The following is a 25,067-nucleotide window of genomic DNA, read 5'->3' as shown; positions in this document are numbered from 1 at the left end:
ATTGTGCCAGCTTCACTACTATCTTTTACTGAATTGCCTGCCTACTGGGATGAGGAAAGGTGTAGGATCAAAAAGCACCAAGGAGAAAAACATTCTGGAGATTCCAGAGAAGAGCTGCTCAGATTCCTTCCTGAACATTCCGGAGCTAGTGTTTGTACACCCTCAAAGTCTGGGCCACTGGGCTACTACTCAGCTAGGACTCTTCTCGTTTCATCTACCAACCTCTCCTACCAGAAAGAAGTGAATTTATTCTTCTGGAAAGTTCTAAAGCAGTGATTTCTAATCCAGGGTGCACCTACCCTAGGGGTTTGTGTTGGAATACAGGGTCCACTGAAGTGCAATGAAATTCTATTTACATTTTTAAATAATAAATAAATTAAGCTTTTGATATTTGATATATAATCTAGCACGAGCACCTTCACTTGGTCCAAATGCCAAAGGATCACATGTCACATTCAGTGATGTGTGACACACTTGAGAACACAGTGAGAAACTCACAAGGTGGAAACGTGCAGCGATGCTTCTACTCGTAACTTTTGGAGTTGGTGACTATGTCTAGCCATTTACTTGGCCTGATGTGTGTTTACAGGTTGTTAGCTAGTTTTAACTAAATTAATGCTCACAAAATAGATGTGACAATGTTCTTGCAACTAAATTGGAAATTAAAGACAATATTATTAACACACAAGTGAATAAGGTAACAGCAGCCTTGACATACTAGCTAATCACCGTATGAAGCCATCACATTAGGAAGACATTTCCCAGAAAAGCAAACCCCCACAATTTCTTTTCAAAAGTGTTTAAAGTCATATGATAGTCATTCGTTTTGGTTCTTTACAAAATTTTATAGTTGGTGACAGTGTTTAGAAACTGCTTTGGGGATTCTTAATAGCAAAAGACAAAAAGCCACATGCCCCTTGTTCTTCTTTTTACAATATGATGACAAACTAAAATACATTGCTTAGTCAGCAATAGTGTTGGACCACGTATAGCAAATACGGCTGAAGATGTGAAGAAACAAGAGTTCAATTTCAGTGTGGGAAATCTGCCATGTAATCATATGGAAACATGCTGTAAAGCACAGATGTTTCTAACGTGTCTTTTTCCAAAAAGTGAAACACATAAGGAACTTTTCCTTTGTTAGCCAAAAAGGGAAAGATAAAATATATACTCAACAGTAATTTACTTCCTTAAGTAAAACAAAAAGTTTTAGTGCCTATATATTGGTTTCTAAATACCATTCCCCAATAAAAAACAAAACAAACAAACAAACAACAACAAGAAAACAGGGCCCCTTGAAGAACTGGCTGATTTTAGAGCTGAGCAGGAAAAATGTAAGAGGAACTGGGAACATCTTGTGCTAGAAAGTAAAGAAGTGTTAGAAAAAATTATGAGCGTATTAGCAAAAAGAACAAGAGTCAGCTTGAAGTGACTGCCACTGGCCAAATCTGGGACAATTTGAGCATTAAAATAAACAAGGAGGGTGAATTGGTAGAGCACAGGAGATATTTAGGGCAGCGAAATGCCTCTGTATGATGCTGTAATGGTAGATACATTATGTTGCAGGTGGTTAGGCATGAGAGGGGCAGGAGAGGGCTCTTCCCCCACCCACCAGGAATGTCAGGTTCAACAATCACATTGCCTCTCTAAAAATAATTCAGCACCCAGTGCCAAATTATCTCCTGATGGTCCACAGCTATTACATTAGAGTGTTAATTGAATGTAGGCGCCAGGGAGAAGCAAAAAGAGCTTCCACTAATATCTCCGGTATTTGGTGAGTGACCCCGTGCAGGCACAGTAAGAGACAAAATGGCGGAGTATGACCTTCCGGGGGCACTCCATCGGAAAAGGGAAGAAATCCTCAGATGGGCATGTGCACGACTTCCTAAACACAATGTACCTGTTCACCTCCCAAGCGTAAGAAGGGCACTGCGCATGCGGACAGCCCACCCTAAGGGAAGAATCGTGGGAAAGGGATGCAAAACCACAGAAGTGGACCGGCATGTGAGTCCTAGAATCACAGGTAAACACTGCACTTGTCCTTCAAGTTGCCCACTTGGGTCTCTTCCAAGCGTACTTTCCTTTCTTTCCTGTTCCAAAGTCTTTTTAAATAAACTTCCACTCCTGCTCTGAAACTTGCCTCAGTCTCTTTTTCTGCCTTTATGCCCCTCAGTCGAATTCGCTGTGCAGGTAACCAGTAACAATTATACATTGTAAAAACCCACAGAATGTACACCACCAAGAGAAAACTCTTAGGTAAACTCTGGACTTTAGTTAATAATAATGTATCAGTATAGGTTCATCAGCTGTGAGAAATGTACCACCCCAAATGTTAACAACGGGAAACTGAAAAGTTTCAAATGTTAACAAAATGTTAACAACATTGTTAACAACATAGCAAAATGTTAACAACGGGAAACTGAAAGCAGGCTTGGGATGAGGGGGTATATAAGAACTCTCCACACTGTAAACCTAACACTCCTCTAAAAGTTGTATATTAATTTAAAAAATTTAAATAAAGATAGCAATGAACTATAACCAACGAAATAAAATAAGAATCTTTGAGTCTATACCAATAATAAATGGAGACCGGGCACAGTGGCTCAGACCTGTCATCCCAGCACTTTGGGAGGCCAAGGCGGGCCGATCACCTGAGGTCAGGAGTTTGAAACCAGCCTGCCCAATATGGTGAAACCCCGTCTCTACTAAAAACTTAGCCAGGCATGGTGGCAGGCGCCTGTAATCCCAGCTACTCAGGAGGCTGAGGCAGGAGAAATGCTTGAACCCGGGAGGCAGTTGCAGTGAGTCGAGATCGCACCACTGCCCTCCAGCCTGGGTGATGAGCAAAACTCCATCTCAAAAAATAATAATAATAACAATAATAAATGCAGGTCAGGCGCAGTGGCTCACACCTGTAATCCCAGCACTGTTGGAGGTCGAGGCGGGCGGATCACCTGAGTCTAGGAATTCGAGACCAGCCTAACCAACACGGAGAAACCCCGTCTCTACTAAAAATACACAATTAGCCTGGCGTGGTGGCGCATGCCTGTAATCCCAGCTACTCGGGAGGCTGAGGCAGGAGAATTGCTTGAACCCAGGAGGCAAAGGTTGAGGTGAGCCGAGATGGCGCCATTGCACTCCAGCCTGGGCAACAAGAGTGAAGCTCCATCTCAAAAAAATAAATAAATAAAAATAAAAATAAATGGAAAGAAAGAAAAGCTCTTTCTTAAAATGTGTCAATTAATATTTGTAGTGAGAGGGTTAGGGTTGAAAAGTTACCATTTCGTAACTGTCACAGGTAGGACAGTTCAGGCAAGGATGATTAATGGATGTTAATTCTAGAAGAAAAGTTTGATGAACAGCAGAATATTTGCAGGATCTCCGAGTGTCTTCCCACCAATTAGCTGCAGGAGGTATGGTGGTGGGGGTTTATGGGGGGCAGAATAGTAACTATACAATGGGGACTATAATACTTTGATACATAATCAAAATTAACATCACAGATGAGGGACTAATAAACTTAATGTGCCTGTGAATGGACTGAGGACACCACACAATTTATGTAGAATTACAGCCCAGTACGCATAATCTAAACTTAATCAGGAGAAACCATCAGACAAGTGCAAATTGGAGAAGCATTCTATAAAACAGTTGGCCTGTGTTTTTCAAAAAAGAAAAACAAAAATCCCCAAATCAAAAAAATGTCCATGACATGAAAGACAATGGCCAGGGAATTACTCTGGATTAAAGAAAGCTAAAGAAGTTCAGGAAAATAAGGAACATATACATATGACTTTGTATGTGTATTTAAAGAGGGAGTGCAGATACGGCAAAATATTAATGATTTGCTGAATCCGGGCAAAGGGTATGTGGGAGTTATCTTACTATTTTTGCAACTTGTCTATAATTTGAAATTATTTCCAAGCAAAAAGTAAAAAGGGGGCTGGGTGTGGTGGCTCACTCCTGTAATCCCAGCACTTTGGGAGTCTGAGGTGGGCGGATTACTTGAGGCCAGGAGCTCAAGACCAGCCTGGCAAACATGGCAAAACCCCATCTCTACTAAAAATACAAAAATTAGCCAGGCGCAGTGGCGCACACCTGTAGTCCCAGCTGCTTGGGAGCCTAAGGCAGAAGAATCGCTTGAACTGGGGAGGCAGAGGTTGCAGGGAGCTGAGATCATGCCATTACACTTCAGCCTGGGCAAAAGAGCAAGACTCCCTCTCCCCTCCCCGCCAAAAAAGAGTAAAAAAGAACATGTTGTATGGAAAAACCCTAATGGACCGTTTTGACTAGAATTAAGGAGAGAAAGGAGGTTCTGGGTTAAGGTCATAGAGCTAGCACCACAGGGGAAATTAATTCACGTCTTACCCTTAAGTTATTATAACAAAGAAGCTGAAACTAAAGTACACAAAGTGCTTACCCCAGGGTGTCACAGCTGTGGCCAATTTTATTAAAGCACAATCCAATTTTATTAAAATATGATTCAATGTTCAGAACAGGTTGTATTAAGATGGGGAAGACTACGAAAATTTTAGGAAAGGAAAGGAGGAAGAAAAGGAGGGGAGGAAATTGCCAATGTGTTTAAAAATCTAATGAAACGTTTCAGTCATTTTGAGCTCATTGTTCTAAATATAAAAATGCATCCTATTCCAACTAGTTTGCAAGAACTTTTGGGCAGCAGGAAATGGACATTTTAATTTAAACATGCAGAGTCGTTTGAAAGGCTTTTAAAATAATTATGATTTTGTAATCGCAACCAGGAATTTTTCCTCTTCCATTTGGCCTGTCTTCATGGGGTGTTTTTCCACCTTTGATGTTGTTAAAATGAAGTACTGACACACTCAGAATCAAACCCCCAAATCGATGAATCATAAAGTAATAATTCAAGGTTTTTAAAACGATATCTACAACGGGATAGATTGCCTAAAAACCATTATTCACTCAAACTGGGTTACTTTAATGATACGTAAATTATACCTCTTTAAAACAGGCATATTTCCCCTGGGTGTGGTGACTCACGCCTGCAATCCCAGCACTTTGGGAGGCGGAGGCGGGCGGGTCACTTGAGGTCATGAGTTCCAGACCAGCGTGGGTAACACAGCAGAAACCCCATCTCTACTAAAAATACAAAAACTAGCCAGGCCTAATAGCGCACCGCTGTAATCTCAGCCACTCAGGAGGCCGAGGCAGGAGAATCGCTTGAACCCTGAAGGCAGAGGTTGCAGTGAGCCGATATCGCGTCACTGCACTCCAGCCCGGGCGTGAGAACAAGACTCTGACCCCCCCCCCAAAAAAAAGCAAACAAACAAACAAAAAAAAATTCCATTGTATTGTTCTTTACAAACATTCATTTAATTATGTAATCGCTAATTAATTGCTTGGTTGTTATAACAACCAATTATTTGATTATCTCATCATTTAAATTTTATTTTGCATATTTTCACAATGCACTTGATCTATTACTGAGTAATTTAATTAAATGATCATTCGAACGGTGGGCTCGAATTGTTTACGGATAAAGCTCGACGACCAAAGCCTAGCGACCGCTGTTCTGGAGCCCCTCGGCCCAGGGCCCGTGGCGGTTCTCTCCAAGGGACCATCTCGCCCCTCAGCCAAGTCGCCCCGAAAACGAGTGCCTCTGCCCCGCTCTCGCTCTGCACACAGGAACAGTCTGGTCGCTCAGCCACTTCCTCCTTCCAGCCTCATCTGGTTCCCAGGCCGCTGGGGACTCCCAACGCCACTATCCAAGGCTCTAGGGTCAGCAAGCGCCCCGGGCGGAGAAGGGCAAGGACGAAGAGCGCACGGCCACGACCCGGACCCCACCCACGCCCTCCGACTGCAGACATGGGGAAGACACGCAGGAACTCCAAGGTCGCTGGGTCTGCGCACGTGTGTGCCGCGATCCTGTGAAGGTCAAGGCCTCCCGTGAGGCGGGGTCTTCCTGGAATGCGATGGTGAACTGCGCCAGATCGGCCACTGACCGGAAAGAGTTTGGAAGAAGACAAGGCAGAAGGCCTACCATTTCTAAGGCGCTCGAGCACAGGCGTGGTGCAACTAGAGGGGGCAATGGGAGCTTGGAGAGGAGGTGCTAGCTAGGAGGAAAGGCGCGTGCGCGGAGGAATGGCGCGTGCGCGGAGAGCCGGTGCGAGCCAAGGGAAAGGCGCGTGCGCAGAGGGGAGATGAGAGCTAGGAGGGGCAGCGCGTGCGCAGAGGGGCAGTGTGGCTTAGGAGGGAGGCAATGGAAGCTAACAGGAGTGGCGCGTTCGCGGCTATGTGACTGGTGGGACCTGCGGCGGCTCCCATATGATGGTCACCCTCCTGGGCGCGACGACCCTAGTGCTTGTCATCTTGGCGCCATGGGTGTTGTCCGCAGCCGCAGGTGAGAGGCGGGGAGGAGAGTCTCGGCGCAGGGCCGGAGGTAGGGCGCGCAGCTGGGCTACCGGGGCGGCGATGGTGTTGGGGGCGACAGACGCCCAGTCTGGAAAACCTTCGATCCTCTTTGCCACGGCAAAGATTAAACCCGACTTGGGCTCTAAAATCAATCAGGAGAAAGTGGTTTTCTGGGTCCTCTGTTGCCGCTTGCCTGTGACGCGTGTACCGGTCCTTGGGCGCGCCCGGGTCCCCGTCCCCGTGAAGTGGCAGTGCCAGAGCCTTGTGTCGAGTTTCCTTCTTTCCGGGAAAGTACTGCGGCTCAGCTGGCCTGTTTCATAATAGACAAAACATTTCCCGAAATACATTTCTTCAATCTGGTAAATAGGCGCCCAGTCCCACGTGGGAGTGAGCTAACTGCGACCAGGATTTCTCTGCCCTCAGGATTCATACAGGCCAATAAGAAATGACAGTCGGAGTGACTGAGGCATAATTCTCAGTCCTCGAGGTTTACTAATCCTGCTTCAGGGCGCATCCGGGAAAAACATGAGCCACAGACACATCTGTGACTAGTTTTCCAGAGGTTTTCAGGAGGTGGGGCAGTGAGGCAGTAAGGCAAATAGTTCTGTGACACTTCAGTTGGTGCCCAAGAAATCTGTATTTTAAGATACCATGAGTGTGTTGAACAGAAAAAGAGGGTAAAGGAAGTCAGTTATGCAGATGCCTCTGAGTAGGTGGAGTTTTGACTTTGTTTTGCACCTGAGAAGATAAGCTTGTAATTGACATTGTCAGTGTGGAAGGCCTGAATTAGTTTTTCAGGTTAACTTTGGAATGCCATTTATTGAGAGGAGGGGTCCGTTCAGATGGTTGGGGGGCTTAGAATTATATTTTTGGTTTACATAACTACCTACTTTTTCCCCAAAGAGATAATCATGTTCAAAACTCAATGAAATGTTTTCTCAATGAGATAATAATGTTGCTCAGTCTTTCAGAAGTCATAAAAATATTCACATTTTAAAACTAGTAAATGCAATTCTAGGACCCAGGACTAAGAAAACTGTCCAAAATATGGGAAGACGTTTTTATTTATACTTTTTTTTTTGAGAAGACAGCCTGTTGCCCAGGCTGGTGTACAGAGTTGTGATCTCAGCTCACTGCAACCTCTGCCTCTTGGGTTCAGGTGATTCTCCTGCCTCAGCCTCTTGAGTAGCTGGGATTACAGGTGCACACCACCACATCTGGCTGTTTTTTGTATTTTTAGTAGAGATGGGGTTTTGCCATGTTGGCCAGGCTGGTTTCGAACTCCTGACCTCAAACGATCCACTTCAGCCTCCCAAAGTGCTGGGATTACAGGCGTGAGCCACCGCACCCGGTCTATTTATACTTTAGACTTTAGTTTTAGGAACTAGACTTAGGTTGTAGACCTGAAGTTACAGTTGGCATCCCCTTGTTTATGGGAAACCAGCAAATAATTGACTTAGGAATGATCTGTGGGCGTAGTCCTTCACAGATGGCTGAGTCTTTTTATCTTTCCTTGGGGATTTGGCTGAAGCATTGTGCTAGTAACAGCCATTCATTTGGAAGAGGGTGTTGCAATCACTTGGCCTCTGGGCTTAAACTACCTTCCCTTTTGTGTAAGAAAGTTGGGAGAGGTCCTGAGTTTTTCTTTTTTTTCTTTTACAAAAATAGTAAAAGAAAAATACAAAGGCAGGGCATCACCAGGCTAATTTGCTGAAATCCTTCATACTTATCTGGGATGCATGGGGAAATGGCAACTATTATAAAGTTGATAAGAGACTGAGAGGTAATTTTGTAGTGAGGAGGGGTACCCAAAGAGAAGCAGGGGTAGCATCCCAGTGCAGGAGTCCAGGTGGTCTGGGAGCCTGCGAGTGAGTTCAAAATACTTACCTGTTGTCTTAGGAAACCATATACCTGTGTGGTACATGATATACTATTTCTCAAACTTTTCCAGAAATATGTAGTATATTTTTCCTAGGATGTGGGTACTAGGGTCCCGGTGCATCCCATAGTAATTTCTTTGAAGTCTTTTGTTTATGAAAAATTTGCGTTAAACTCATATTTCGTTTGATGTGAAAAGAGCTTTCCCAGAATTTTCATATAAAATTGACATTCCAGGAGGGTATGCGTTAAGAAATTAATTTAAAATTAGGTTAGAGGACAGGTGGCAAGATATAATTTATAGGCATTTAGCATTTCTTAAGCTCTTAACTGTGTGCCAGGCACTAATCTAAGTGTTTTAACAGTATAAACTCATTAAGCTTTCAGAGCCCCGTAGATACTGTTATCCTTATTTAACAGACAAGGAAACTGAGCAACTGAGAGATCAAGTGACTTGCCTGAGGCTGTATAGGCCAGTCCGTGGCTGAGTGGGGAAGTCAACCCTGGGTCTGGCCTAAGAGCCCTGGGGCTTAACCAGACTAGACTGTTTTCCTAAAGGCCAAACAATTTAAATTCCTGATTGTCCACTTGTATGTTAAGGGCCTAATTATCAGTATCTTTCAGTTAACTGTGAGCCCAAAAATATCTGCGACAGGTCTCAAATCAAATTAGAAAATTTATTTTGCCAAGATTATGGATGGATCCATGACACAGCCTCAAGAGGTCCTGGCCGCATGTGCCCAAGGCCCAGCTTGCTTTTATACATTTTAGGGAGACATAATATATCAATCAGTACATCGAAGATGTACATTTGATTGGTTCAGTCTGGAAAGGCAGGACAAAAAGCAAGGCTTCCAGGTCGTAGATAGATTTAAAGATTTTCTGATTGATAATTGCTTGAAAGAGTTATTATCTAAAAACCTGGAATCAATAGAAAGGAATGTCTGGGATATCCCAAGGGGTGTGGAGACCAAAATTTTATCATGCAGATCAAACTTGTCCAACCTACAGCCCACTGGCTGCATGCAGCCTGTGACGGCTTTGAATCCATCCCAACACAAATTTGTAAAACTTTCTTAAAATATGAGGGGTTTTGTTTCTTTGTTTTCTTTTCCTTTTTCTTTCTTTTTTTTTTTTTTTTTTCTTTTTTTAGCTCATCAGATAGTGTGTTTTATGTTTGGCTCAAGACAATTGTTCTTCCAGTGTGGCCCAAGGAAGCCAAAAGAGTGAACACCCTTGATGCAGATGAGGCCTGCAGATAGCAGGCTTCAGAGAGAATAGATTGTAACTGTTTCTTGTGAAACTTAAGGTCTGTGTTGATGTTAATGGTGGTTGGCTTTTTCTGAATTCCAGAAGAGAGGAGGGTGTAATGAGGCATAGCCAAACCTGCCTTCACATCTTGGCCTGAAGTAGTTTTTCAGGTTAATTTTGGAATGCCCTTGGTCGAGAGAAGGGGTCCATTCTGATGGTTAAGGGACTTAGAATTTTATTTTTGGTTTACACAACTACCTACTTTTTCCCCAAAGAAATAATCATGTTCAAAACGGAATGTTTAAAACTCAAGACCTTAAGTTTACAGCTCAAGCTGATCCTGAAAGTTAACTCAGTGAGATTATAATGTTGCTCATTCTTTCAGAAGTTGTATAAATATACCTTTTAGCCTAGTAAATGCAATTCTAGGACCCTAGATTAAGAAAACTATCAAAAATATGGGAAGACATTTACTTACATATTTGTACAGATACCTATATTTGGATTTATGTCAGACTTAAAAATATAGTACACCATTTTGGTCATCAAGATGAATGTGAAAAGTTGAAAGCGACCAAAATTATAAATACGTTTTTATATATTAGATTAAATGTCCATTTATACATTTACATGTGGGGTAATAATTGTTAATATGCTAATATAAAACACATTAATATACTAGTAAATTAATATATTGTATGTTAATGTTACATAACAATAATTTTATGAAAAAATTATTAAAAGGAGATTGCCAATACTAACAGAGCAAAATCTGTGAAAACTAAAATCCTGTTTAATAACTTTATTTCCAAGCCCCTGTCCATTTATCAGTCAGTTATTTGTTGGTCTTCCAAATGCCAACATGCCTTCATGAAGTTACCCATGTAACTTCAGGGTCTCCTTCCTTTAGCAGTAAAGGATTTTTTTTCTCCCTGAGGAAATCACTGGCTGTACCCTATAACATTTTCTATTCTTGTCTCAAGGCCCAAAATTACTAGAATTATAATATTCTGCATAAGATATTGTAAATACTACAGATGCCATCAGATCTTTTGTTAAAGTCTGTAAACCCAGTTGCTACCCTTTGGCTGAATAGAATCTATAAATTCTAACAAATGGATGAGAAGCAAGTTAAGAATTCTAGAGTGGGATAAGGGGATGTGATGTATTCTATTCAGGGATGAAGTTTTAGCGATTCCAAGTATGAAACAGAAAATTGAGGATGGGGACACCTGATGGATATCACCTTAAATTAAAAAAAAAAAAAAATCAGTGTTTTCTCAGATGTCTACCCTTTTGACCCCATACTATAAGATCTAACTGGAAAGTGCAAGAAGCTGTCTCAATTAAGAAAGTTCTATACGGGAGCTCCTGTATAGAGGAGCTACAATGCCTACAATGAGATAACATGATTGCCCCAAGGCAGAAGTAAAAGAAATATTGTAGGAACCATAAATAAATTTAAAAGCTGGTCTTTTAAAAAATATATAGCTTATCAAAGTGAAAGATCAGTCCTTTGTGATATTAAAGGAGTTCCTGTGAGCCCACCATTATGCTGGATACTCTGAAAAAATGCAAATCAACTATGAAACGATATAGATTCTGCCCTTAAGGAACTTGCAATCTAGTTTGAGATTTGTGTTTAACACAAAGAAGCAGTTTTTACAAATACTTCTTTTGAGGATTCTGGAAAGATGGCAGGGTAGAAAGCATCAGGAATCTGTCTCCTCAGCTAGACAAGAACTGTACTGGCAGAATCTGATGTAACTATTTTGGAACTCTGGAGTCTATTGAAGGCTTGCAACTTCCAGGGGGCAGGGCAGGCTTAGATGGTAAGTTGCAGTTAATTTTGGTGTATTTGAGCTCTTAGTACAGTAGCAGCTACCCATCTTCCACCTCTCAACCCTTGGCAGACAGCTATGCACGTTATTAGAGCAACCTGCACACGACTTACAGGAATCAAGTGAGCAAAAAGAAACCCACCATCCAGATCTGTGGGATCTGTGCTCTGATTACTCATTGCTCCTTTTCATCACAAAAGTGCAAAGAGATGAGCGGTTGTTGTTGTTGCACCTTACTCGTTGTTACAACCCCCTCCCCCACTCACTCCCCTGCCCCATAGATTTAAAGGCCCAGAAATCTCCCTCTGCTTCATTTTTCTCTTTCACTTTTAGGAGTCAGATACTAAAGACTAGAACATATAAAAACAACTGCACTTATGGGGAAAATTAGAAATTCACTGTACATACCTGGGGAAAGGCTCAGGAGAGACCTTAAGTTTATAGTTCAAGCTGATCCTTGGCACAGGATTAACAACAATTAAACAGCAATTAAACAAAGCAAAACACACAGACACACACACACACAGTGTAGTCTGGGAGAGTGATGTTAGCAAGATGGCCAACTAGAAGCCTCTACTGCTCATTGCCTCATAAGACAGCCAGAGCAACAAATAAACAACTACATTTTAGCAAACTTAACTAAGAGTGCTAGAGTACATCAAAGAAGTAACAGAAATCCTAGTGAGCAGAGAAAAGTGGGATGGCCACATGGAGAATGGGAGGAAATACCAGGATTCCTAGGATCATCTGGGAACCAGGAGGAGCTTCTTCCTATGGCAAGGAGATAAGAAGGTCCCAGTAACCCCCAGCTACACCATGGGCACCAACAGATCTCACCACTGGGGTTCCTTAGAGTCTGGACAGCGACTAAGCCAAGCTGAGGAAGCTGCCTAGAGTCTGCATAGCTGCGTTCCCTCCAGAGAAGGAACCAACACTGTGCTCTACCTGCTGTGGCCCTCACAGCTACTGTGCCACTCCATCTTGGAACTGGAACTACTTCTGGAGTGTGTCTTGCTTCGGAGACTTGTAGACATGGCTTCCTTTCATCTGAACCACTCCAGCCTGATGGCTTAACATCCCTAAGCTAAACTTTAAGCAGCTATTACACCCTTCCCTGTGGGGCCAAGTAGAGGTGGAACTACTCCACCTACTTCTACCCCACCTCCCTTGGGCTAGAGCTGAAGCGGCATCCTATTTCCTGGGAACACAGTACCTTGGCCACGCAGAGTAGTCATGCACCCCTATGCCTAACCTGAAGTGGTATACTGCATTCCAGGGAAACAGGGCCTGAACCACCCAGAACAATCACATTCCCCGGGCCTCAGCTGAAGGAGTACATCGCTCCCTGCAGAATCAGTGTCCTGTCCAAGCCAAGCAGCTATGCATCCCAGGACTGAGCTGATGTAGTACACTATGTCTCAGGGAAACAGAGCAGTGGCTCAGCTGAGACACCCTGTTCTACAGGCCAAACAACTGTAGTACCCCGCTTCCCTGGAGCTGGACTAGTCTAGAGTCTGAGCTGCTGAGTGAGAGTCATCACTGTGCTGTTCCCTAACCCCCATTCCCAGCCCAAATAATAGCTATGCCCCACCATTTTGTAGTACTTGCTGCTACAGCTACACCTGGTCTCACAGTCTGGGGTACCACTCATCCCCAGCTAGTCCAAGATTTAAAGTCATGACTTCATGGTGCCTCATCCTTTGGGACCTGTGTTGCCACTGAGCCCTATTAGCTCATGTTCCCAAATTAAAACCATACCCTGCTCCCCAGGCCCAAACCTCCAGGGAACCCCTTCTTTATAGTCAGGCCATTGCTATGCCCTGACCTCCAGAGGGGTAGAATCAAAGCTACAACCCATTCTCTGGGCCTGAGCTGCCAGGAAGCACCTCCAGGTCACAAATCCTGGCTCTGTGAGCAACCTATGTCCAACCCCTGCCACAGAGAGCAAACCTACCTCAGGAACCAAGTGTCTCAATAGGTTTGTGAGATACTGAGCCTAGGACCTTTGCCCAGTAGCCACTCTGAGCACCTTCACCTGGAATCAAGAGCTGCTGCAGCTGCATATATATAGCCCCTGTCAGACCTGATACCAAGAGGTATCCCCTTGGCTAAGTCTCCCCATTGTGGGGAAGACAAGAATAGGAGGATCCTAAAAGCCTTCAACACTGAGGACATTAACAACCTACACTACCACTGCCACAAACTTCTGCAGCCTAGGCCCTTGAGGCACCCATTTACTACTGACGTTGCCCACAGGTACAGCAGCTGCATGCAGACCATATCACTGCATCTGTCAGGAAACAGTCACCACACCTTTCGAAACCAGCATACTGAAACCCAACTGCTAATAAAAGACTTTGTCTTTGAAAGCCATTGTTTGTAGAGTTTGGAAGAGGTAATTTTCTTATCAATGCAGAGATGCAAAAACATGAAAAAGCGAGGAAATACGACATCACCAAAGGAAAGTAAGAACTCTCTAATGGTGGCCCAATGAAAAGAAGATCAACAGATTCTGGAAAAGGAATTAAAACTAATGATCTTAAGGAAACTCAACAAGATACAAGAAAATACAGGCCAAGCGCAGTGGCTCAAGCCTGTAATCCCAGCACTTTGGGAGGCCGAGACAGGCGGATCACGAGGTCAGGAGATTGAGACCATCCTGGCTAACACAGTGAAACCCCATCTCTACTAAAAAATACAAAAAAACTAGCCACGTGAGGTGGCGGGCGCCTGTAGTCCCAGCTACTCGGGAGGCTGAGGCAGGAGAATGGTGTAAACCCGGGAGGCGGAGCTTGCAGTGAGCTGAGATCCGGCCACTGCACTCCAGCCTGGGTGACAGAGCGAGACATCTCAAAAAAAAGAAAAAGAAAATACAGATAGTTCAACAAATCAGGAAAACAATTCACAATACAAAAAATTCAACAAAAAAATCAAAACACGGTGAAGAAGAACCAAACAAATCCTGCAGTTGAAGAATTCAATGAATTACATTTTAAAAATACAATAAAGTGCTTCAACAACAGACTTGGTAAAGCAGAAGAAAGAATCTCTGAACTTGAAGATATATCATTTGATACTACTCAGTTATAGAAAAAGCAAGTGAAACCCTACGAGACTTATGGGATATCATTAAAGGAACAAATGTTCATACTATGTAAGTTACAGAAAGAGGAGAAAAGGTAAAAGACATATACAAACTATTTAATGAAATAATAGCTGAAAACTTCCCAAGTCTGGAGAGACAGACATCCAGATCCAGAAAGCTCAATGATTCCCAAATAGATTTAACCCAAAAAGGTTCTCTCCAAAGCACATTATTGTCTGTTGTCAAAAGTCAAAGACAGAATTCTAAAAATAGCGAGAGAAAGGCATCAAGTCATATTTAAGAAAATCCCTATTCAGCTAACAGCAGATTTCTTCACAGAAACCTTACAGTACAGGAGAGGATGGGATGATGTACTCAAACAGCCAAGAATGCTATTCCCAGCAAAACTATCCTTCAGAAATGAGGGAGAAATAGAGTTTTTCCCAGACAAGCAAAAACTGAGGGAATTCATCACTGCTAGACCAGCCTTATGAGAAATGCTCCAGGGAGTCCTACATCTGGAAGTGAAAAGAGAGTAGTCAGTATAATTAAAACATGGAAAAGTATAAAACTCACTGATAGAGCAGATACACAGAGGAGAAAGAGAAAAGAATTAAACCTTATCACTAGAGAAAACCATTAAACCACAATGATAATAGGAGAGGAAGAAAGGAGCAAAGGATATTATTAGAACACTATTAACAAAATGACAAAAGTAAGTGCTCAGATATCAATAATAATCTTGAATGTAAATAGATTAAATTCTGTACTTAGACTGGCTAAATGAATATTTTTTAAATGACTCAATTATATGCTTTCTATAAGAAACCCACTTCACCTATAAAGACACATATAAACTGAAATTGAAGGGATGGAAAAAGTTATTCCAAGCAAATAGAAACCAAAAGCTGTCAGGAATTGCTATACTTATGTCAGATTAAAAAGACATTAAGTTAAAAACTGTAAAAACAGATGAAGAAGGTTATTATATAATGATAAAGGGACCAATTCAGCAAGAGGATATAACAATTCTAAACATACATGTACCCAACACCAAAGCACCCAGATATATAAAGTAAATATTACTCTATGTAAAAGGAAAGATAGACTCCAATATGATAGTAGTTGGTGACTTGAACACCCCACTCTCAGCATTGGACAGATCAGCAAACTCCAAGTACAGTGATCTCAAAGAGACCACACCAAGAAACATAGTCAAACTTTTGAAAGCCAAAGACAGAGAAGTAGTGACTTGTCATACACAAGGGATCTTTGATAACATGATCAGCAGATTTCTTATCTGATACTTTGGAGACCATTGTATTCAAAGTGCTAAGAAAAACAAAACAAAACTCAAAACCCTGTATACGACAAAATTGCCCTCCAAAAGCATAAGGAAATTAAGATGTTCCTAGATAGACAAAAGCTGAAGGAGTTCATTACCACTAGACCTCCCCTGCAAGAAATGCTTAAGGAAGTCCTGTAAGGTGAAATGAAAGGGCACTAGACAGAGGGTGAAAGGAGCCAGACACACTTCTCAGCTTCCTCCATACATTCCAAACTTCCAGGGCCCAGTGTAAACATTCCAAACTTCCAGGGCCCAGTGTAAACATTCCAAACTTCCAGGGCCCAGTACAAACACCACCTGGAGAGTACCGTTTGTACTGAAAGCACGGGAACCAATTGTAATGCTGTAACCTAAAGAATTCCCTTGTTTCTCTGTAACCTTACATATCCTGTTTTCATCGGGCTATAAAAAGCGAGCATTGTTTGAGGCCCTCTTGTATGTTATGGAACGGAGGGACCAAGTTCGAACTTGCAATAAAGATCCTTGCCACTTGGCTTTGACTCTGGACTCTGGTGGTCTTCTTTGGGGAATAAACGGTCTGGGCATAACAAGGGGACAGTGCAGATTCAGGCACGTGCAATGGCTACTGGGAAAGACCCAGCCAGTGGGGCTATTGCCAGCATCCAGTCAGCTGCCGCCTTCCCTGACCCCAGCGTCAAGTGATGCGCAGGGTAATCCAGGTGTGTGAGGGGCAGCTGAATGTCCAGACTGAGGGCACTGGTGCCATCAGTGGCTATCCTGCCACTCAGTCCATGACCCAGGTGGTGATCCAGGGTGCTTACACCAGTTATGATGCAGTTAACACAGAGGGGACAGCTGCTGAGATACACTATACTTTCCCACCCCTGCAGTGGGAGATGGGGCAGGGGGTACCACATCAGGGAGTACAGCTGCTGTTGGTACTACCCAGGGTTCAGAGGCACTGCTTGGGCAGGTGACTCCTCCTGATACCGGTCAATTATTTGTGACGATGTTACCACAAGGAGTACTGCAGGGAGGAAGCCAGCACTTGATTGCCCCTAGGACTCACCCTTATTTATCAGGACGTAACACCACTGTAAACCAAGAAGCATCTCTATCTCTGAACATACAATGTGAAATCAAACTGAGGCCATAAAACAGTTGAACCTCATCATAAGAGTGACTCATCAGTGTCACTTCTAAGGCCAAAAAAAATTCTATTTTTATGCAGAGACCATTCATTTTTTAATTAAAAGACAACTCTCTTTCAAAAAGGAAAAAAAATCAACTTTTTTTTCAGCTCTCTCAGATGCAGAAATATAATTACCAGCATCCCTGTGCTGGGAGCAGTCATCAGATTTTTTTAGATTTTGAAAATATACTTCATTATATTTTACTGTATTCATTCTTTAATCAGGGATGCGGGGGATAGAATAACATTTAGAATATCTATACAGTTTATATATAATGTTCTTATTTCTTGTTGCCTTTATAGATGGAAAAAATCTAAAATCTCCTCAAAAAGTAGAGGTTGACATCATAGATGACACGTTTATCCTGACGTGGAACAGGAGTGATGAATCTGTCGGGAATGTGACTTTTTCATTCGATTATCAAAGGTATGTGACTCTACTTACTGATTTGTCAGAATGACCTGAATAATTTTTACAAGTTTAACACCATAATTTTCAGATTTGGAAAGTATTTAGGTTTTCTATTTTTTAGAAATGTTATGCCTATTTTACATAAAATTTTTAACTTTGTTTCTGTAGAGACTTAGTCAAATACATCTTTGGGTGTTGAAGCAAAAAATTGGGGATGGGGGTGGTAGACAGCATCTCTAACCCATAGCCATTCCTTCTTTCTTCTGGGTGTTCCAACTTCTTTCAATATAAGTTGGGATCTGAACTAGGGTGTATCTTGAGGATATGGCGTAGTACTCCAAAAGGCCCATCCAAGATCTTGGAATAGGCCACAAGGTTTCCTGTGATCAGGCTTTCCTATTATCTCCATGATATGCTATATTTTAATTTTAGATACCCTTTTTTTGTTTTGAGATGGAGTCTTGCTGTGTCACCCAGGCTGGAGTGCAGTGGCACAATCTTGGCTCACTGCAACCTCCACTTCCCGGGTTCAAGTGATCCTCCTGCCTCAGCCTCTCAAGTAGCTGGGACTGCAAGCACGTGCCACCATGTTTGGCTAATTTTTTTATTTTTTAGTAGAGATGGGGTTTCACCATATTGGCCAGGCTGATCTCAAACTTCTTACCTCAGGTGATCTGCCCACCTCAGCCTCCCAAAGTGCTAGGATCATAGGTGTGAGCCAAACTGCCCTGGCCTAGATACACTTTATAAGTATATTGTTAACTGGGCATGGTGGCGCGTGTCTGTAATCCCACCTACTTGGGAAGCTGAGGCAGAAGAATTGCTTGAACCCAGGAGACAGAGGTTGCCGTGAGCCAAGTTTGCACCACTGTACTCCAGCCTGGGAGACAGAGCAAGACTGCATCTCAAAGATAAAAAAATAAAAAAATAAAAATCAATATATTGGACCTTGCATTTCTAAAGACTCAGTTTTTCTGGAGTCTCTTCCTTAGTACTTTCTACTTAATTATTCAAGAGGAGAGGCAGGCAGAAGGAGGAATATAGAAGGGAACACAGATCAGGAAGTACAATACTTTGCCTTCTGGTTATGTGTTGGGGCCCCACCTGCTAACCATGTTCCACTGTCCAAGAAAAAGCAGGCAATGAAGAAATAAGGCATTAGGCCCTCCGTAATCAGGATCCCACCACTTCAGCCACAGCTGTGACACTGTTGTTCTCGAGTTGTAACTAAAACTGGGATATGAATCTCACAGCTTCAGTAATTGTGTATGCATATGTATATGCACACACTGTATATATACATATATACACTATATATATACATACTGTATATATACATATACACACATTGTGTATACATACACATACACACTATATATATACACACACAAATTCATATATGACTTTTCTCAGAATTGATCATTTAAAATTTTTTATCTCTAGAGATTTTCATTAAATTGAACTTTGATTTTGGTTACCAGTTTTGTTTTTTCCCTTAGTTTGGAATTTCCTTATGAACAACTATTTTAGGTAGAGAAGGAATTATTTCAGATACCCTTATTTAATGTTACTTGTGTAAAGAAACTGTTTGCAAAATATGCATCCAATAAGAGCTTAATATCCAAGGAACTCAAACAATCAACCACAAAACCCAAATCCATAAAAAGGTAGGCAACAGATATGAATAGATATTTTTCAAAAGAAAACATACAATGGCCAACAGGTTTATGAAAAAATCGTCAACATCACTAATCATCAGAGAAATGCAAACAAAACCCACCATGAGATATTGTCTCCCCCAGATCAGAATGGCTGTTATTAAAAAGTTAAAAAAGGCTGGGCATGGTGGCTCACGCCTGTAATCCCAGCACTTTGGGAGGCCGAGGCGGGTTGATCACCTGAGGTCAGGAGTTCGAGACCAGCCTGACCAACATGGCAAAACCCCGTCTCTACTAAAAATATAAAAATTAGCCGGATGTGGTGGTGCTTGCCTGTAATCCCAGCTACTCTGGAGGCTGAGGCAGGAGAATCGCTTGAACCCAGGAGGCAGAGGCTGCAGTGAGCTGAGATCGTGCCTCTACACTCCAGCCTGGGTGACAGAGCAAGACTCCATTTCAAAAAAAAAAAAAAAAAAAAAAAACACACAAATATTGAATATATTTCATGCAAAACACTCTTCTGACTGCTTAGAATGCCTCAGTGAACAGGAGAGGCAAAGATGGCATGAAGTTACATTAAGCAACAGATTTCATGAAGTAAATATTACATTAGTTACATATTCATATTTCATATTCTGTTCTGAGCTAATTATTGCATGTGATTTTTTTTTTTTTTTTTTTTTTGAGATGGAGTCTTGCTCTGTTGCCCAGGCTGGAGTGCAATGGTGCAATCTCGGCTCACCGCAACCTCTGTCTCCCAATTTCAAGCAATTCTGCTGTCTCAGCCTCCCAAGTACCTGGGATTACAGGCATGCACTCCCACGCCTGGCTGATTTTGTGTTTTTAGTACAGACGGGGTTTCTCCATGTTGATCAGGCTGGTCTCGAACTCCTGATCTCAAGTGATCCACCCGCTTCCACCTCCCAAAGTGCTGGGATTATAGGTGTGAGCCACTGCACCCAGCCAATAATGATTTTTTTAAGAAAATATAAAAGTAGCTTCTGCTGCAATATCTTGATTAGATGTGAAACAATTTTAATGGAGCATGCATCAGCATCTCCTGAAATAGGAAAGACAGATGTGAACAGTGAGGTTGGGTTGAAATTATATTAAGTTTCAAATTTTTGAGAAGGTTTTCTGTTTAGAACAAGAGTTTCTGGATTTTTAGAAGTAGTTTCTGATGTGGAACCTTTTCAAGAATGTTTAAGATATTTTTAATGCCAGCTCTAATCTCAGGCCTCAGATATGTAAAGTGGAAGTGAAAACTGGCCAAGAATGAAGTATTTCATGTGCTAGTGTATATTTTTGGTAATTTCTTTAAAATGTTTCCGTTTTGAAAAATAAGGTAGACTTGTATTTGGTTCAGCAGCAAAATTATTTTGGTATTATCTCTGGTTTCTAGTATCTAAATCATCTTTAAAATGGCATCTGTGATATTATTAAAAATAAATAAATCAGCTAATGAATTAGGCTTGACAAAAATGCCTTCCCAGAAGATAGTTTCCCTGCTACTTTTACAGTCGATGGGCTTAACATAGGTAAAAGCTTTGAAATCTGCTAAATTTTAGGCCAGGGATGGTGGCCCACACCTGTAATCCCAGCACTTTGGGAGGCTGAAGTGGGCAGGTTACCTGAGATGAGGAGTTTCAGATCAGTCTAGCCAACATGGCAAAACCCCATCTCTACTAAAAAAAAAAAAAATACAAAAATTAGCCAGACGTGGTGGCACATGCCTGTAATCACAGCTACGCGAGAGGCTGAGGCAGGAGAATTGCTTGAACCTAGGAAGTGGAGGTTGCAGTGGGCCGAGATTGCTCCACTGCACTCCAGCCTGGGCAGCAGAGTGAGACTCTGTCTCAAAAAAAAAAAAAAATGAAATCTGCTAAATTCATTTCTATCCCTCACTTTCTCTGTAAGCTCTTCTTCCCCTTTCTGGGCAACATGTCCTTTTCTGCTTTAGGCACCCCCTGCCCACTTGATTTCTTAATGTTTGCCCCTTTTTCAAAAGGAAGAATCTAATATCAATTGCTTCAGCTTTTTGATTGGCCAGTTCCACTTCCAAAAATTAATTTGTTTACATAAACGTTTTAAGCGGGTTCTGATGATGTAATAGAAGAAATTACGGAGACAGGCAAGCAGAAGGGATGGTTTTTGGAGAGGGCTGTGGAAACCCTGAAACCATACTGATTCCGAGGTCTTTCTTAGGGAAGTCTATTCATAGGAGGAGGTCAGAAAGGAATCACCCAATCCAATTCTCCAATTTCTATTTAATTTTATTTTATTAGACACAGGGTCTTGCTCAGTTGCTGAGGCTGGATTGCAGTGATATGATAATAGCTTACGGCAGCCTGCAGCCTTGAACCCCTGTGCTCAAATGACCCTCTCGCCTCAGCCTGCCTAGCAGCTAGGACTATGAGCACATGCCACTATGCCCTGCTTTGCCTTTTTTTTTTTTTTTTCTCATAGAGACAGGGTTTGCTGTGTTGACCAGGCTCCGAACTTTCAATAAGGAAGATAAGATCCAGAAACACAAAATAGTTTACCAAAAGTCACACAGCTATTTTTAACAGAGCCAACATACTAAATTACACTCTTACCTTATGAGTCATTTATTTCTCTGCTTCCTTGAAATCGTAAAGCAACCACCCACAAAATTATATAAAGAACTGTATTTTAAAATTGAATTTTATAAGTAATAACTTGGCTTATATGCATTGAAAAAGAGTGGAAGGGTGTACCCTAAAATGTTAATAGGACATTAGCTCAAGTAGAAGAAATAACTCTTAAACTAAAAATAGAAATAACTCTTAAACGAGAGTTATTAAGAGTTAAGAAATGACTCTTAAACCAGTAAATAGAAAGTATTTGACACTTATATTTATACATTTGCTCACTCATTCATTTGTTTGTTTTACTTTAAAGACCTGGGATGGATAATTGGATAAAATTGCCTGGATGTCAGAATATTACTAGTACCAAATGCAACTTTTCTTCGCTCAAGCTGAACATTTATGAAGAAATTAAATTGCGTATAAGAGCAGAAAAAGAAAACACTTCTTCATGGTATGAGGTTGATTCATTTACACCATTTCGCAAAGGTAAGAAAAAGTTGCTAGCTGAATTATATTCTTTAGTAAATATTGCCAGAGCAGTTCACTTTCCAAGCCATTCATTTGCATGATGCAAAATCTAACATCTTGTAAAAAGAACAAAAATTCCTTTAAACCTGTATCTTCTTCCTGCTATGGCTCCATTTTTCCTACTTTCCCCGTAGTAGTGGTTCTCAAAGAGTGGTCCTCAAGGCCCTTTCAGGGGGCCATAAAGACAAACCTATTATTTATGAAAAATCTAAGACTTACTTGCCCTTTTTATTTTGGTTCTTTCTTGTATTCACAGTGGAGTTTCCAGAAGAGGCTGTTTGATGTGTGATGTGGTGGTATGGTCCTGATTAATGTAGAATTCAATGTGAAATTCATCTGCCTTCTTTATTAATCCCAACATTCAAAAGATTTGGAAAAAAATGTAAAACAGCACCACTCTGAAGTTTTATGTTCCTTGTGGCAAATGTTTGTTACCATAAAATAGGTTTATCATTGTTATTTCTTTTTCCTTTTCTTTTTCTTTTTTTTTTTTTTTTTGAGACAGAGTTTTGCTCTTGTTGCCCAGGCTGGAGTGCAATGGCACGATCTTGGCTCACTACTCTGCCTCCTGGGTTCAAGTGAGGCTCCCGCCTCAGCCTCCCGCGTAGCTGGGATTAAATGCCCGGCTAATTTTGTATTTTTAGTAGAGACAAGGTTTCTCCATGTTGATCAGGCTGACCTCGAACTCCCAACCTCAGGCGATCTGCCCACCTCAACCTCCCAAAGTGCTGGGATCGCAGGCATGAGAAACCATGCCCAGTCCATCGTTATTTCTTAATGGATTAATTAGTTAAAATGGATTGAAAACTTTACCAGTTTTAATGTTTAATATGCTAATATAAAAAGATACAGCCCACATAAATAACGGCTGTTTTGGATTCTCAATAATTCCTTTAAGAATGTAAAGGAGCCGAGTGTAGTGGCTCACACCTTTAATTCCAACAATTTGTGAGGCTGAGGTGGGAGGATCACTTGAGGCCAGAAGTTAAAGACCAACCTAGGCAACATAGTGAGACCCCATCTCTACAAAAAATATATAAAAATTAACCAGGCATGGTAGTGCACAGCTGTAGTCCCAGCTATTCAGGAAGCTGAAGAGGGAGGATCACTTGAGCCTGGGAGATCAAGGTTGCAGCGAGCCGTGTTTGTGCCACTGCACTCCAGCCTGAGCAACAGAGCTGGACCATATATCAGAAAAAGGTGGGGATCCTAAGACCAAAAGGCTTGAGAACCACTGCCCTTTACCAAGAATGATCTGTACTCCGTTTCTATACTACTTACCTTCCCATTCCCTCTCAGTCCGCTCCATTCAAATGCTGTTCCTCATCACTATTAAAACCACTTTTTGGCCGGGTGCGGTGGCTCACGCCTGTAATCCCAGCACTTGGGGAGGCCAAGGCGAGCGGATCACGAGGTCAGGAGATTGAGACCATCCTGGCTAACATGGTGAAACCCTGTCCCTACTAAAAATACAAAAATAAGTAAAAAAAACTAACCGGGCTTGGTGGCGGACGCCTGTAGTCCCAGCTACTTTGGAGGCTGAGGCAGGGAATGGCGTGAACCCGGGAGGCGGAGCTTGCAGTGAGCTGAGATCGTGCCACTGCATTCCAGCTTGGGCAACAGAGCGAGACTCCATCTCAAAAAAAAAAAAAAAACAAACATTATTCTCAAGGTCACAGCAGCCTCCACAATGCCAAGCAAATTCCCAGTCCTCTTCTGGCTTGATCCCTCAGTAGCACAGATGTGGTCATCACTCAGTTTTTCCTTTACTGGATCTCTAGGGCACTGCTCTTTCCTGGTTCTCCTCTGCTCACTGATCCCTTCATCTTCCCGACTTTTCGGTGTTAGACTACTGCTGGGCTCAGTCATTGAACCTCTTCTCTTTCTGTGTCACTCCACTGGTGATCCTACAGCTTTCTATGCTATCTGTGTGCTCTTAACTCCCAGAAGTGGCAGGCACATATTAAGTGCTCAAAATTATTTGTCGAATGAAGGTTTTGGCATCGTATTAATGAAGTTCCAAAGTAACTGTTTTGATTTTTTTTTTTTTGCAGCTCAGATTGGTCCTCCGGAAGTACATTTAGAAGCTGAAGATAAGGCAATAGTGATACACATCTCTCCTCCTGGAACAAAAGATAGTGTCATGTGGGCTTTGGATGGTTTAAGCTTTACATATAGCTTAGTTATCTGGAAAAACTCTTCAAGTGTAGAAGTAAGCATTATTTTTACCTTTGTTTAATCGATGTGAGAGAAAAATTAGGTGAATTAATCCTAAAATTTGACTTTATACTTTTTTAAAGAACCAACTTATATTTTTATTATAGGAAAGGATTGAAAATATTTATTCCAGACATAAAATTTATAAACTCTCACCAGAGACTACTTATTGTTTAAAAGTTAAAGCAGCACTACTTACGTCACGGAAAATTGGTGTCTATAGTCCAGTACATTGTATAAAGACCACAGGTAAGAAAGGTGTTTTGTTTTAGTTTCAATAAGTATATATACAAATTGTCAATTTTGGCATCTTTCCCATATTGCTGAAGTTTACACGATAGGTTAATATATGTTTAAAACATTGTAACATTTACATAAGCAAAATAAATGTTATTTGGGATTTTTGTCTCAAATAGTAATGAAAATTAATTCTACTTAAAAGTTCAGGCTGGGCGTAGTGGCCCACACCTGTAATCCCAACACTTTGGGAGACTGAGGGAGACAGATCACTTGAAGTCAGAAGTTCGAGAACAGCCTGACCAATATGGGAAAACCCCATGTCTACTAAAAATAAAAAATTAGCTGGGCATGATGGCATCCGCCTGTCATTGTAGCTACTTGGAGGCTGAGGCACAAGAATCCCTTGAACCTGGGAGGTGGAAGTTGCAGCGAGCCAAAATCGCGCCACTGCACT

At 41.8% G+C, this 25,067-nt stretch overlaps 1 protein-coding gene and 1 pseudogene across 3 annotated transcripts in view; both read left to right on the top strand.

The window, feature by feature from the left end:
- Positions 1–6,164: 6,164 nt before the first annotated feature.
- The window catches only part of IFNAR1 (interferon alpha and beta receptor subunit 1), a 35,017-nt gene continuing 16,114 nt past the window's right edge, over positions 6,165–25,067 (top strand). For 2 of the 3 annotated variants that reach the window (XM_023190656.3, XM_023190651.3), the window contains exons 1-5: positions 6,196–6,418; positions 17,250–17,373; positions 21,939–22,114; positions 24,211–24,368; positions 24,481–24,622. In XM_023190656.3, the coding sequence (XP_023046424.2) occupies positions 6,304–6,418; positions 17,250–17,373; positions 21,939–22,114; positions 24,211–24,368; positions 24,481–24,622 (715 nt within the window). In that variant the 5' untranslated portion in view covers positions 6,196–6,303. Of the gene's footprint in view, positions 6,419–17,249; positions 17,374–21,938; positions 22,115–24,210; positions 24,369–24,480; positions 24,623–25,067 lie in introns of all 3 variants that reach the window. The other variant, XM_023190662.2, reaches the window with a different exon arrangement.
- On the top strand, positions 6,451–17,242 carry LOC111527014 (annotated as a pseudogene).

The sequence above is a fragment of the Piliocolobus tephrosceles genome, chromosome 19 (assembly GCF_002776525.5).
Source record: "Piliocolobus tephrosceles isolate RC106 chromosome 19, ASM277652v3, whole genome shotgun sequence".
NCBI classification, from domain to species: domain Eukaryota; kingdom Metazoa; phylum Chordata; class Mammalia; order Primates; family Cercopithecidae; genus Piliocolobus; species Piliocolobus tephrosceles.
This window is presented reverse-complemented; position numbering and strand designations above follow the sequence as displayed.